At 39.7% G+C, this 15,263-nt stretch overlaps 1 protein-coding gene across 2 annotated transcripts; it reads left to right on the forward strand.

Annotated features, from left to right (window-relative positions):
• The first annotated feature begins 508 nt into the window (after positions 1–508).
• LOC125760916 (protein elav-like) lies at positions 509–14,870 on the forward strand. 2 transcript variants are annotated; one of them, XM_049421512.1, is made up of 3 exons: positions 509–3,022; positions 3,848–4,038; positions 4,700–14,870. In XM_049421512.1, the coding sequence occupies exons 1-2, from the start codon at positions 1,872–1,874 to the stop codon at positions 3,870–3,872; spliced, it is 1,176 nt and encodes a 391-aa protein (XP_049277469.1). In that variant the 5' UTR covers positions 509–1,871; the 3' UTR covers positions 3,873–4,038; positions 4,700–14,870. The 2 variants fall into 2 exon arrangements, with proteins under 2 accessions (XP_049277469.1, XP_049277470.1); XM_049421513.1 differs by lacking the exon at positions 3,848–4,038 and having other exon boundaries at positions 603–3,022.
• Positions 14,871–15,263: the final 393 nt, after the last annotated feature.

Below are 15,263 nucleotides of genomic sequence, written 5' to 3' on the forward strand. Positions count from 1 at the left end.
GGGAATTTCGAAAACAATATTTCGAACTAGGTACGTACGAAATTAGGCTGTGTTCTCAAATATAAAATGAAAATTGTACTAAATTTAACAAATGTTAATGGAACAAACATATTAAAGAAAGGTAAAATAAAAAAAAAATAACCTGAATTAGCATTCGCGGAGTAAAGGGCAAGGATTAAGTTTATGCAATTTATATGTTTGTCGTTTGCAATTATTAATATCCACCGTAACACCGTACATAGATATGTAGCTATTTCCAGTATAATTCATATCTACCCAGCACATAAGCAAATGCATTGCATTTCCTGTCATTTGACTCATAATTTTAAGAAAAACATTTTACCCAGCGTTAGGATAAGCTCACGCACGGTCAATTAGGACCTGCGTCCTGTCCATTGGTGAGAGTAGCACCGCAAAATGATACCAGCTCTTTTGTACGTACGCAAGGATATTTTCGTCCTCACACGAAGTAAACACGAAAGGATTCGTGCTTCATTTCGACAATCCGTGTGCACTGTATGTCCTATTTACTCTTCAGCAAGGATACGTGGCGTATGCGGGAAAGCTATAGCACACGCGGAAACTGCGAAGCGGGTGAACCCGAACGTACCCAAATCTTTAGGTACAGTCCAACCCTGCGGACGCAATTCCGTTCAATTGTATTTCGGCAGTCCTCAGTGTGCGTGGTGCGCGTCGCTCGCTCTCTTGGCTCTTTTTTTCTATCGGTCAACCACTACTATCCCATACTACACTACACATCCATATACCGCATCTGATTGATTGCGCAAATAGCGAGTGTAGGACCCTAGAGCAAAAGAGAGAGAGCACAGTCAAAGTGTACTCCCGCAATACACGCACACAGCAACAGAGCGTTTGTGTTCGGAAGATCGTTTGCTACAAGAAGCAGTGCGGCGATTCGCAACATCACAATTATTCACACCGAAAGTGAACCACGCGGGATAAGTTATTGATTTGCGCGGATTAAAGCACTGACGGTGTGCAAAACCGGCAATCTGCAGTAAAAGGAATATTTTGTTCGCCACAGCAAAAACGACACATGTCGCTTGGCTAGAGCATCAGCATAATAGCATAGCAGCAGCAAACACTAACACCAGCATCGTGCGCGTGTCTCGACAAGTGTGTGCGTGTGTGTGTTCGTGAAGTAATAGTTACGGTAGCAGTGTGTTGGTGTGCTTCGAATTGTGCGTGCAGTTAACGCGTGTCGGAAAAGAGCAAGAGCAGTGAATACGTGTTGTCTCGCTCGTTGGAAGGAAGTGCATATTTGAAATCTATTTGACAAAACGAGAGAAAAAAAGCGAACAGGCAAGTGAGAAGATCGTAAGCATCCGCGTTGTTGTGTTCGTGTTTGTGCTTCTCACTTCTCAGTATAGAGAGCAGCCATTTTTTATCATCTCTGTTGGGCATCGAAAGGGGGTGTGCGCGAAGTATTGTTCTGTCAACTAAACGGGAGGACAATCCGACGACTCTTTTCTGCCATCACACGCATATTTCGCCACACTCACGGCGCTAGTGTTTTCCGTCGCGCTGTACGTCGACTGGCCGTCGTGCAAGTGAAAAGTGAACCAGACCCCCAGCATCAGTGTGTTGTGCCGCTACAGTGAACCGAAGGGTGGTTGGTGTTTTGTGTTTCCTGTCGCCGTACAGTAGCGATCCACAATAAGAACACGCTTTTCGCTGCAGCACCATCGCAGTGTCTGCATCGGCGACACACGAATACTAACGCGCCTAGGCCAACAAAACCCCTTCTAAGGAGGTAACGTTTTCAGCTAATCTCGTCTCTGCTTCCCGTTAGCTCCCGTGCGCTTAGCCGCGGGACCATTTGAAACAGCCTCAAAATTACGACCGTAAACATGACGAACAAGGTGCTGGCCGCGGTGCAGGACCTCCAAAAACAGCAACAACAGCAGCAGCAGCAACAGCAGCAACAGCAGCAGAATGGTGGCAATGGTGCTGGCGGTGGCGGTGGTGAGGCCGGACAGACGGCTGGTGGGGCCGCCGGTGGTGGCGCCCAAAGCTCGGATAACAATTCGCGCACCAACCTGATCGTCAACTATCTGCCACAGACGATGACGGAGGAAGAGATCCGGTCACTCTTTTCGAGCGTCGGTGAGGTGGAAAGCGTTAAGCTAGTGCGGGACAAGAACGTCATCTATCCAGGCCAGCCGAAAGGTCAAAGTTTGGGTTACGGCTTCGTCAACTACCATAGGCCACAGGATGCTGAACAGGCAGTGAATGTGCTGAACGGATTGCGGTTACAGAACAAGGTATTGAAGGTGTCGTTCGCACGTCCCAGCTCCGAGGGCATCAAGGGTGCGAACCTGTACATCTCCGGACTACCGAAAACGATCACTCAGGAAGAGCTAGAAACGATCTTCCGACCGTACGGTGAGATCATCACGTCACGCGTCCTCATCCAGGAAGGCAACGATAAGCCGAAGGGTGTCGGTTTTATTCGGTTTGACCAGCGCAAGGAAGCGGAACGTGCCATCCAGGCATTAAACGGTACTACACCTAAAGGTCTTACCGATCCAATCACGGTTAAATTCTCGAACACTCCGGGCCAGAATGCGGCGGCCAAGGTAGTGCAGCCCGCACTGCCTGCCTTCCTGAATCCGCAGCTGACCCGCCGGCTCGGTGCGATTCATCATCCCATCAACAAGGGTCTGGCACGGTTTTCGCCGATGGGTGGTGAGGTCCTCGATATGATGCTGCCCGCTGCGCCCACCAACGGTCTGAACGTGGCTCCATCCGGTGGATGGAGCATATTCATCTACAACCTTGCCCCGGAAACGGAAGAAAACACACTGTGGCAGCTGTTCGGACCGTTCGGTGCCGTGCAGAACGTGAAGGTCATCAAGGATGCGGCTACGAACCAGTGCAAGGGTTACGGATTCGTCACGATGACCAACTACGAAGAGGCGATGCTGGCCATCCGTTCGCTCAACGGGTACACGCTGGGACAGCGCGTTCTGCAAGTCAGCTTCAAGACCAACAAATCAAAGTAAATTGAACTCTTCTCTTCGCCTTACTACCCCCACAACTTTATCTTTCGCTCCTCCTGCGACGCCCTTACGGTCCTATATATATTTTTTTTCAATTGATCCTTGCAAAAGTTTTCCTTTCCCGATGGTCCATACATGCGAGAACCTGAAGAACTAAGTCGCCTAGCGTCCAAAGTACCCAGGTTTCGTGATTGGCACCGTCCGTCCACTTGCTCGCTCTTTCTAGTTTGAAACCCAACTCCACGCTCCATATCAATATCGCTTTACGAACTGCACTTTTTTCTCTCTTTCCCTTTTCTGGACATGTACTTCCGATCATGCATCAGTAATCAAACCGAGAGATAAGCTTTAAAATTTAGCAGTCCAATGCCTGTAGCTAATACGTCTGTCAATTTGGCATGCAATGCAAGTGACAGATTCTTTACACGGTTCCACGTGTTTGAAACTGTTAGCGCTGCAACCCAAAAAAAAAGTACAAAAGAGAGCATTACTCTGGTGTATACCTATCCTGGACAACATTGGCGATTCCAATGGCTATCACGAACATATTCCTTTTTTCCATTACTCCACACGCTTCTCCATTGCTTCTTGTCACGCTCACGCAACGCTACCGATGCGCAGCACACCGACCCACAAACGCTTCTGCTCGTCCCAATCAATTTCATCTAATTTAGTGCAATTTCATCCGCCCTCGGCGAAACTGCTCCCATGCTCTTTCTCTCTTTTTCTCTTTAACCGAGATCTTGTTGCCGTTTACTGGTGCACAATCATGTAAATATAATAAATCCAACCCTCCTTCACTGCTCCTCCACGATCAATTTCAGCGGCGGCCACATGAGCGAAAACTAAAGAGAGCATGTGCTGCTCTTTGGCGTTGAAGAACCGATGCCAAATCCCTGAACGACCCCCCCTTCTCCACATTCACAATAAAAAGAACCAAACAGACATAAAGGATGCTGCAGCGCGTGGCCAGCAGAAGAATGGAAGATTCGGCGCGCGAAGGAACCCCTAAAGCGTGAGTTGAGTGAAATAGGCGCGTCGTCTAAAAGTCTGCAAAAAGCTGCGGCTATAAATTTTCCCCTATCCTAATGGAGTTGTGCTACTTCTTCATCATAATGTCCTTGCGGCGTCATTTCGGCTTTGCTCCAAAGCATTGATTACTTTCTGACCCGCTCTGTCTAGCGAAGTGATTTACTTTGGCAGCGGGCTCAATGGTAGCTCGCTTGAAAGACATACTCACGAAGAGAAGTAACCCCGACGTTAGGATTCCTTTTTCACTTTGATATCTGGTATCAAGTATTGGAAAATTCCATGTTTTGCTAACACCTCCTGTCCTATGAACAACTATATAGCGTGTTGAAAATTAGTCAATCCTTAAACCTTCCCCTAAATGTATTGATCCTTTGCTCTTCTCTAAATAACATTCCAATTAGTAATGCTCTCTTTTGTCTGTATGATACTTAAGTCGATCTATTCAAGTGCAATAGTTTCATTTACATACTAAATGGTACCATTAACCTTTGATGCAATTTAAAGCACTCAGTGTATCATGTTCTCCTTTTACAGACCTTCGGTTTATCTTGTACTATGCTTAAACATATTAACAAAAAAATATAACCATTAACCCTATGCTATATAATTTTATTTATTTTTTTTTCAATTCCCACCCAATTTAGTATGCAACATTAAAGGAGGACAAACTGTCGACGAATTGCAAGCAAAAGTCGCGAAAACGATACAAACAATCCAAACACAGTTAGCGGACAGTAGAGAGAAAGAGAGAGAGAGAGAGAGGGAGAGTGAAGCCTGGAAGGAAATCGCGAACGCAGGTGTCTACAACAGGTAAACCCATAAAATAACATTTCGTGGATATGGTCAAAACCATACACTTTGGCGACAACTAATCAGTCTCGCCTTCGTGTAAGTCTCATACAATTTAACCGATCGTGGGATATTGAAAGCCGAAGGACAAGAGCGAGCAAGTGTTTGTTACGACGTCGCAATGAAAGTAGGAAGTGTTTCGGATCGTCCAAAACTGGCGAACTGGCGAACAGGACCTGATCTGCACGTTAAATCACTGAATCTGTTCTCTTAGGTGACAAACACCCTTAACTACACACCTGATACCAACAGGCCGTATTGGATAAAAAAACAAACAAACAAACGCGGGAGCAGAAGTGCTGAGTGCAAGTAAACGCAAATCTAGTCAAAAGTCAGAAATGGAGGGATGAAGAAACATGATAAGAGCACGGCTAAAATTGGTAACAATTTAGACAGCAGAAATATCACAACAGAGGCATACGTGTGAAACATGCATATATGTTTGTGTTTTGCCTATATTTTATAAACTCTAGGTTTTTTTATATATATATAAAATTATTATTAGTCTACTGTACACAGGATAACGTGCATTTTTCTAAACGTTTGCTACCAAAAAACAGAAAAAAAGAATTGTGGTATAGGCAAGCCAGGCATAAGAGACAGCAGAGCAGAACTGGAAAAGAACATCACAAATGAGCTACTTTGCAATCAAAGCGTTGCAAAAATAGTGGAATTTTTTTGCAACCTTCCCTGGCTGCGTTGTGAATCGATCCCCGTTTTCAACAGCAGATAGGAACATACCTTTCGGTCACTTAGGAAAAATGCTTTGGAAGGAAAGGAGGCTGTCCTGCAGCAACCGTGGTAAGCAACCGTAACAGTTGTCGAAATAGTCTATGCATTTTAGATGTATGCTGCTGATGATATAAGAATATAACTATATTGCTATATATATATATACATACATATATTTGCGGTATGATGTGGGAGGGATGCAGGAATTAGAAGAATTTTATTTATTTGCTTAACTTATTTATTGGGATAAATTGTAGCAGAAAAGGCATAGACAAATGCAAATGTGTACGAATCAGAAGCAGTTAGAGAATTTTAAAGGTATGCCATCGGGTACACCGAGCGCAAACAGGCAAAGAGGCAACCTTTTTTTTCTTTTAGGCGAAAAAATCAGTGCTGAAGTGAAAGGATGCTTCAACAGTGCGAAATGAAATGCGGAATGACTGGTACGAACATGATTTCCATATTAAGCTGAACACGTCGTCAACGAGAAGCCTAGAAGAATATCCTTTCGGAAAGGAATCTGATAATACCTAATACATGGCATAATATGTACAACCAAACATATATCTGCACGCGTGTGCGATATGTTAGACACAAACAATTGTTTTACTAAACGGCATCTATGAATGCAGCACACCAATCACACCTACACAAACACACATACGGCTGCAGGCAAAAGTGGTATGGAATTGCATACAGCTGGACACATTCAAGTCGATCTCAAACTCTTAGTATAATGATGATGCAGATGGCGAGAGCGCGGTAGTCTATATGGAATGGGGGGCTCTTAAAATATGCCGACCAAGAAGACGGCTACATAAAGCATCATAAACCTTAAACCACCCTCCCCAAAAGCGTTGTGAGAGCAAAGAATATGAACGAAATATAAAATAACAACAACAAAGAAGAACAAGAAAACAAAACAAACGAAAGCTGAACAGAACGTACTTAAGGAAAAGTATCCCACGATAATAGTGAATTTTCACTATTCTTCCCACTATTAGGACGAAACAGCAACAAACTGATTAGGTGCTAATGTTGCGAGAGTCATCTCTGGTCGTCCAAGAATTTGATCTCAAAACAAGGAGGCAAGTCTGGAATGTTCAAAAAAGGGAAGTATGGAACCTTTACATTAGTGTCATACAACAGGATTGGAAAACAGCCCTAAAGAAGCACTCACTAGTCTTAGTAGAATGCAAAGCAGGATATAGAAGGAAGAAGAGGTAGCGAAAGAGAGAGGGAGAGAGTGAGATAATGGGAGAGAGAGTAATAGAAACTTAGTGTAATGTATTTATACTACTTATATAAACTTCTTAACTGCTAGAGCTACTTTAATGAGACACGCAGTAAGTAAAACCCACCACATTTGATGCAACATTTGAGGCGAAGAAAAAGAAAAGTGTAAGTCAATGGAAAAAAATGTATAAATTCAACATGTGACTAAATGAATCAAAACGACAAATCTAGCAAAGCTGACATTTACAACAATGCGCTAACACACATAAATGAAATGCATACGCCAATTTTGCTCCCCAACACATATCTCTCTCTATCTCTTTCTGTTTCTATGTTCCTTGTCCAAATTTTAGGAACGAATCTCCTTCCTTGGTGTAATGGTTTTTTACATTCAAACGATTCAAATAACTGAAACACAACGTGCTCCGTTCTGCAGCAAACTCGACAAAGCGCACCAAACTTTTTCTGATTTTTTCCTACTAGTTTATTTTTTTAAATATTCAAACAACAGTTGCAGTAAAGAGAGCTGAGCTCTTCTGACTACTAGCAAGTGGAACTGTACAACTTGATTTTTCTATAAACAAAACAACCAGCCTATCGATGGCAACGTGGAAACAAAATATCGCACAGTATTTTTTAAGCAAAGCGTTAAACAAACGAAAAAAAAACATCCCCTTACCCAATGTTTGAGTCGCGTTCCGCGCGTAGTAAGGGGAGGGAAAAATGTTATTGGTATATAATTATTATTCTACATGCATATTATATACATTCTCTCGCTTTTGCAGCGGGTAGAACGACACACAAAACATGTTAAACCTAAAGTATAGTCAAACGGCAACTGTCGAGCAGCAAAAGGAAATGTGGAAACGAAAAGAAAATACTCTTTCTCTCTTAGGCGAAGCAAAACGGAAGTAAAAGCAACGTACGAAAGACAAACATAGTTTTGTCGAGTTGTGTTCGAAGCAGTAAGCAGCATAAAGCATAAAACTGGTAAGGGCAGCGGAGCAGTGAAAATCCTTTGAAGTCATGGTATTAACCCACGTAGCATAGCCGTACTGAGAATAGTGAGCAAAGGCACGAACGAAACAACAACACTAGCGCTGCTGCGCTAGTTTTGAGGAGAGAGCTATTAATGTGTAAGGGTAATTTGTGTTAGATATAAATTATACATTGCAAGAGAAATAGTTGGCATTTAAACCAAATTTAATCAAGCATACATTAAACAAAGCATATAAATCATAACGCGTACAGTGCGAACACGCAATACAGATCCACATTCACACCTACACGGAGAAAGCGAAACAATCTATGTGTTGCAGGTTGTTTGAGCTAGCGAAGGGAACTATGAAAGCAAATCATCAATGTACATTACACAGACTCTAGCCACTTTTGGGTGGGTTTCTCGATTTAACCCATGCGAAAGGACAATGTTTTAGCTCTCTCTTTCATTCTTTTTTTTTGTTTAATGCTTTGTTACACATTACACAAGTTTCTAAAAAAGATCATACCTATTTGTTTTTATTGTCAATTCCTACTCTTCGTTTGTTGTCATATTTGGTTTGTTTTGTTGTTTTTCTAAAGACACTGTGGCAAAAGAAAAACCAAAATTTAACACCAAACACTCCAAAAACAAATTGCTTGTACGAAGATCAGTCTTCAACAGATCAATCAACACACAGATAAAAACAATGGAAGTTTTTCTTCCCTTGCTGTTCTTTGTAAAAGTAAGATTTTGTCAGTTAAAACCTAAGTTAACTGAAAACTTCAAACAATTCCATTAAAGCTGTGATACGAAGACTGTTTTGTAAGACACAGAAAGGACGGCATGCATTTTGGCTATACGGTTGGGTTCGTTCGTGCATACTTCACGTCCATGCGGCACACAAATTTAGTGTGTTCTAGGTATTGATCATCGGTTTAATGCGTACATTTCCTGTTTTGAATATCGTTTGCCATTTCTTTATCATAAAATTTTCGTTCCTATAAATTAAATTCTACTTTCATTCTCATCTTTGTATGCTTTACTTTCGTTTTGTTCATTGTTTTCGTTTGCGCATTTTTTACACACGTTAGGCATGTTTCTACAACACATCCGGTACTTTTGTTTAGTTTTTCGTTTGTTTTGTTTTTTAGTTCTTATGAGTTCATTTCTTTTCTCTTTCGGGACAACTAAAATATGCCATCATTATTGGATGACTAAAACACCCCAGACGAGGAGTTTAGTAGACAGCTCTAAGAGGTAATCAAATGATACGGGCAAAAGGCAACAACAATTGTACACCATCGATACTTAAGAACAGATAGAAAAGAACAAATGTCTCGATCCAGCTTGGAGCCATACAATGGTAATACATGAGTGAGCATCCTCAGACAAAAAGAATGAAATAAGCACCAGTTACAGATACCAAAAACAAAACGTGTAAACAAGAAAGGAAAACATCAAAGGCGTGCAAAAGAATCTCGCTGTCGGAAAACAGTTTGCAGTGTAATGCATTCCGCCCAGGGACGTTTGAATGTCACGTTAAATGAGTGCAGCGATGGTTGTGTTCCTCAATTGTATTCGATTCTATTATCATTTTTATCAGTTATACTACTAAATCTTGATTAGCACCGTTGCACTGCGTATCGTAAAAGCGTTTCTCATATTATTCCCCGCTTTAGTTTATGTTATAGTACGTAAGATCCACTTTTTTGTTTGTTTGTTTGGCGTGCAAAGTAATACCATAAATATGCGTATTTACGTTTTCGTGAGTTTTTTTTTTTCGTTTGCAAAGCTGGGTAAAAATGGTCGCAGTTTTATTAATTCACTTTCTTCATATATGGGTTTAATTTTTTTTTTCATTTTTTTATATACATTTTTTTAATATGATGCCTCATTTTTTGTGCTATGGTTTAAGATTTCTTAGTAATGATAGAACGAGTCGCTGGTGACTCACGGGGTGGGAGAAACAAGCAAGAAATGATAGAAGAACACAGTGTGCAATAGAATGTTCTTTAGTTTCCATCATCTACCGCTACTATTACTGTAAATCTTACCCACTAATCTATCGATACCAGCTCTAGTATAAGGTATAGTGTTTATTTTCCTTCCTCATTTGTAAGGCAACGGGTTCCGTGGAACATTACAGCACCTTTTCTTTATGAAGGGGATGTAAAGAATTCTTTTTCCAGCAAATATTTGGAAAAAGTTCTCGTTTGAGGCTTGGAACCGAAATGGTGGATGCCTACTCTCCGGGATATCGCATGGATAATAATTTAATTGGCTTGATTATTTGTGTTTTAGGGTTTTATGTTTTGTGTTATTTTTTTCTTCACGATAATTTCAACTACTTGAATGTGTGACTATTTATAGTAAAGGTTATTTTCGCCCAAATAAATCAATTTATAATTTTGCTCTTCCCTTCATGGTACATATTTTGAAGCTGTTGGCAGGATTTTTGTTCTATTATGATTTACAAACTCATACACTGCGACCTGATCGGAGTCGCCAGTGTCATAAAAGCAATAGAGCAAAGCTGAGGCTGACTGAGAGAAACAAAGCAAGCAGCAAGAGGCATTAAATCATCAGATTTGTAATGAAAATTGACGCGTGCAAGAAAACTAGGAGTGTCACAGCTGTAACAGAAAATTGTAATCTTCACTTATTCGATACACAACCCACATAACACACTCGGCAATATATGTTTATTTTTCGGTTTGTGTCTTACATGCACGGAACAATTTCAATTGCAAATTAAATAGCCCGAACCCTGGTAAGGATGAACAAGAGACAAGATACAGAAAAACAAACAAACACAGTGTATAATGATACATGTGTGTGTGTGTGTGTAATGATACAAATGTTTGATTTCGGTACATTTTTAAGGTTCACTTTTTCATTTCAATCGATGTTCTATTGTGTACATAATTATGAATTATTATAAAGCATTGTAATAGCAACACAGCAGAGAAGAATTAAACTCAAAACGATAAAAGCATAGCAAAAAAAAAATAACACACTCACAAAAACACACAGACAACCGCATTACATAAAAGAAAATAGAAGACAAAATATAAAGTAAAGGAAAAGCAAACAAAAAAAAAACAACAAACACATTCATATATCATAGCAAACCAAGCAGTGGAAGAATCACAAGATTATGAAGCAAAAATTAAGAAGAAGAGAAAGTAAAGAAAAGCAAACAACAGAACAAAAATAAAAATCTTATAATTTAAGTACGTATTCGTTTTGATTTCATTTCTTATCATCATTGGTTTTGGTTTGTTCGGTCCTGATTCGGTTTTCTCTCTTGTTTTCGTCTGTTGAGATATTTAAATTAAAACACACCAACAACAATACATACACACACAAACACACACACCTATACACAATACTTTTAAGCTTTGTTACAAGTTCAGCTATAACGCCACATCCATGTAACGATTCACTTTTCATCAATCAGAAAAAAGGAGCATGTGCCGCCATTGGAAAAAGACATGCACAGAATCACAAATTTAGAAAAAAGTACACATTTCACCAACAAACACACACACACACCAACACAAATATAAAATAGATAAAATTATTCAGGAAACAATAGACATACAGAAGTATACGGAAAGAAGCTACCCGTGTATAAGGACATGTATGGATGTGGCAATCCCTAACATTACAAAGAGACAGAAACACAAACAAACAGACAGACAACTTCACATCCAAATTCTAGTGTTTCTGTTTCATGGTTCTTGGCACCAGTTTTTCGTTTTAGCGATTGTGAGTGGCACCATTTTGTGCGCGTGTATGTGTGCGTGTGTGTTTCTGTCCTTCTGCGTGTGTGCGTGAACGTTTTGATACTCCAGCGCACCAATTGCACACTTTGTAGTGCTACTACTAACAACAATCGCAAGTGCATCGCAGAAATGCGCAACCTGCGTGCGTGTGTGATTGTGTGTATGTGTGTCTGTCTGTGAGTGAGAATCCTTTTGTTTTCTTCATTTGGCCAACATCAACAACAACAACAACAGCAACAGCAAATCACGTACGTTTGCTGGTGTGTGTGTAGTTAATTTCGTCCTTCCGATCACGCGTTTATTCGTTCCGTCCACAATTCGTTTCCTTTCTTCCGTTCTTGATTTGTCTTCGTTTTAGTTCCGTCGCCATCTATTCTGCTGTAGCCCGCTTTGACTATTGTTTCATCTGTACTCGTGTTTCAGTTTTGCCCCGCGAACTACAATCGAACTGCCGATTTGTGTCTGAGTTGTCCAGCGTCTTATGTTTTCTTACGTTTACCTTCGGTTTTATCCAGTTTTGATGACTGTTCCATGCGCTAGCACCACACAAAACTTTAGCTAAACATCTTCAATGGAATCAAAACAAGCAAAAAGTCGAAATCTCCACCCGTTGTGTTTGTTTAGCCACACCTAGCTATATATGCTCCGGTACAGAAGTCATTCGTTCGTTCGTACGTTCGTTCGTTCCTTCGATTTGCGCTCTCATTTCATTTGGTCTATTTGGTTCCATTTGTTGTGTCTGTTTCGGTTGTGTTTGTGGGTAAGTAAGTTTATTCTTTCCTTACTTTAATTCCATTTTATTCTGCTTTAAATATGTATGACATTCATGATTGTATGTGTTGTTTTCTATATATATATATAAATATATAAAAATATATTCTTTTTATTGTAATTTGTAAAGAAACAAACAATTAATAACAGCAACAAACACTAAAACGAACACTAACAAAAAATAACAAATAATAGGAGAGTAAAAAAAATATATAAACACAGAAAAAATTGCAAAAACGATACCAACATGGACAAACAGAAAAAGACAAGAAACACCCACACAACACAGAAAAACTATTCTTTTCCAAACAAAATACTGCTTGTTTTTTGATCGTTGGCATAAACGTTACGCATACCAGTTTAGTAGTTACCTCTTGATTGTTAGTTGTATTTTAAAGTTTATATTTTAGAACAGACATTTTATGATTTTTCTTTTTCCACACCACATACACAGTCGAATGGCTATTCGAACCAAAAAGCAAAGTTCAACATTAATGTCAATTGTGTTTTTGTTACCTACCCTTATGACTAAACGATGGTCCTACACAAATACATTTTCACTTCCTTTATTTCATTTGAATAGCACTACTACATTACAAATGTTGTTGGCAGCAATCATCGATTTGTGTGCTAAAGTATTTGACAACTTTTTTGTTAGTATTTTCTTAGCTTGATAGTTTGTCATATTACTGTTTGTTTGTTTTGTTTTTCTTTAATTATCATCCCAACATATCCTGTTGCTTAAAGATTTCACACCGGGACAACGCATGCAGGCTGATCCTTTTACTAATGTTCCCCAACTCACTCAGTGAAACATTGATCCCAAAAATTAAATTGTGTTTGTATGCAGCAGCTCTAGTTACAACCTTACACATCACTGTTTCTTACCATTTCTTACACTCGGTGTGTGTGCGTGTGCGAGTTATTCATTTTATCATGTTTACTACCTTTGTTCACCTATTAGTTTTTAGTTCATTTCGGAACGATCCACTCATTCCTAGTTGAACCATTTGTGTTCTTTTTTTCGCGCATTTATTATCTGTTAGCTGTGTATTGTTGTCATTATTATTGTTGAAACTATTATATATCAATATTGTTTCTTTTTTATTCTGTCTTCTACAAAGCGAAAGCTTAAGTAAGCACCTTCACATCGTGCCCTACTTGCTTTCTATTTGCATCTTCTATTTGTTTCCTTCACCTATGAGTACATTCTTTAAAACTAGCATTACGTTGTTTTTAAAATTGCAATATTATTCATTCGCGCTATCGGTTTTACCTGTTTCTCTGTTTTCAAAATCCGATAATTTTGTTTCAGTTTATTTTCAGCCTATTCAACCGTTCAAAGCGTTTGCAAAAAGGAGTAAGGGAGTACGGTTTTGTACATAAAAGGTTTAAGAGTGGACATAAGCAATGTTTGGTAAATGGAACAGGCGTACTTTACCCCACAACCAAACTGGCATTGGTTTATGAGCGAATCTGTTTAAAGTTGCACTAAGTAGTATAAATAGTGATACAAAAGAAAAATGTTTTCCTGCTTCTTAATAGATGCAACAGTTGCCAACAGGAGAACATTGGAGTAAATTTGTTAAAGCAAAAAAGGTTTTTCATCACACAGTTTTCCAGTTTTCAATTACTTTGTACTCCATACGATAGCAGCCACTGTTGTCTTTCATTATTTTGTTTAAAAATTAAACCGTTTATCGGTATGTTGTTGTAATGTTTGTAATATTAGTACCTCGAAACTCATTGCTTTGTATGGATTGTTTTCAATCCCTTAGTCTTTGCCCAATGGCTGTGAAACAACAAATGTGGTCAACATTTTAATAGCGCCCCGTTAGCGAAAAGATGTTGTTCCCGTTTTTCAGAAACCAAGCCATCTCCGAGCCATCGTAAATTTAGAGATTTTTTTCCCTTTAAATCAACAACATGAAACGTGAAAGTGGCTTCAGTCAAATGCTCAGCCAAAGCCAGCCAAATATATATAAAAAAAACAAAGACTGATTACAAATGTATGATAGCGCCATAGATAGCTAAAAGCAAAAGGGAAATAATGTGTGCACAAATGTGCAGAAAGTTATGAAGAAGAAAAAACACATAAATCATATCTCACCGATAGTACAAAAGTACAGACAGAAATGCGGTCGAATCGATAGCTAAACGATCTGCGAGCGAAGCATTTTAGACACTGAAAAGCTGTGTCGATTTAAAAAAAATGTAACACGAGTTAAATGGTAGTTATTTTTAGAGAAACTTAGATTTACTAGCATAATTAACCGCACAACAGACTGTAAAACAAATGCGCCAAATCGGCGCACCGTTGCCATATCGAAATGGGCAGCAAAATAAGGACGAAATAAAAACGTGTAAAACGATATGAACGGACGTGTGGAGAGCCTATAAGTATTACACCGCCGCCTGGAAATGTGAAATAAATATCAATCAAACATCAAAATCACACGCAATCTTTGCTGCTTTAAATTGACTTTTCCTTCCATAAATAGTTTTTCCTGCGTCTTGCGTTTTCACACGCAGCGAGCCACAAGCGTAAGCGTGAAAAAAGTCTGAACTTCTCGTTCCGTTTTGGGTGTGGCTGCTGCTGCTGCTGCTTGATCCTGATTTCCATCTACCACGCATACAACAGCAACACACAACTATCTTTTCCTTCTTTTCACCCACATATACACATGTACGAGCGATCCTAGTTGTATGTGTGTGTGTGAGAGATGTAGCTAGAAAATCGAAAATTTTCACCACCAAGGCACCGATTTCCCGGGCTACGAATGAACCAGTGGCTTGGGAAAATTTAAGCTCCGAAAAGGACACCATCGTCGTACATACAAAATGGTGCGA

Source organism: Anopheles funestus, chromosome 2RL, assembly GCF_943734845.2.
Source record: "Anopheles funestus chromosome 2RL, idAnoFuneDA-416_04, whole genome shotgun sequence".
Lineage (NCBI taxonomy): Eukaryota > Metazoa > Arthropoda > Insecta > Diptera > Culicidae > Anopheles > Anopheles funestus.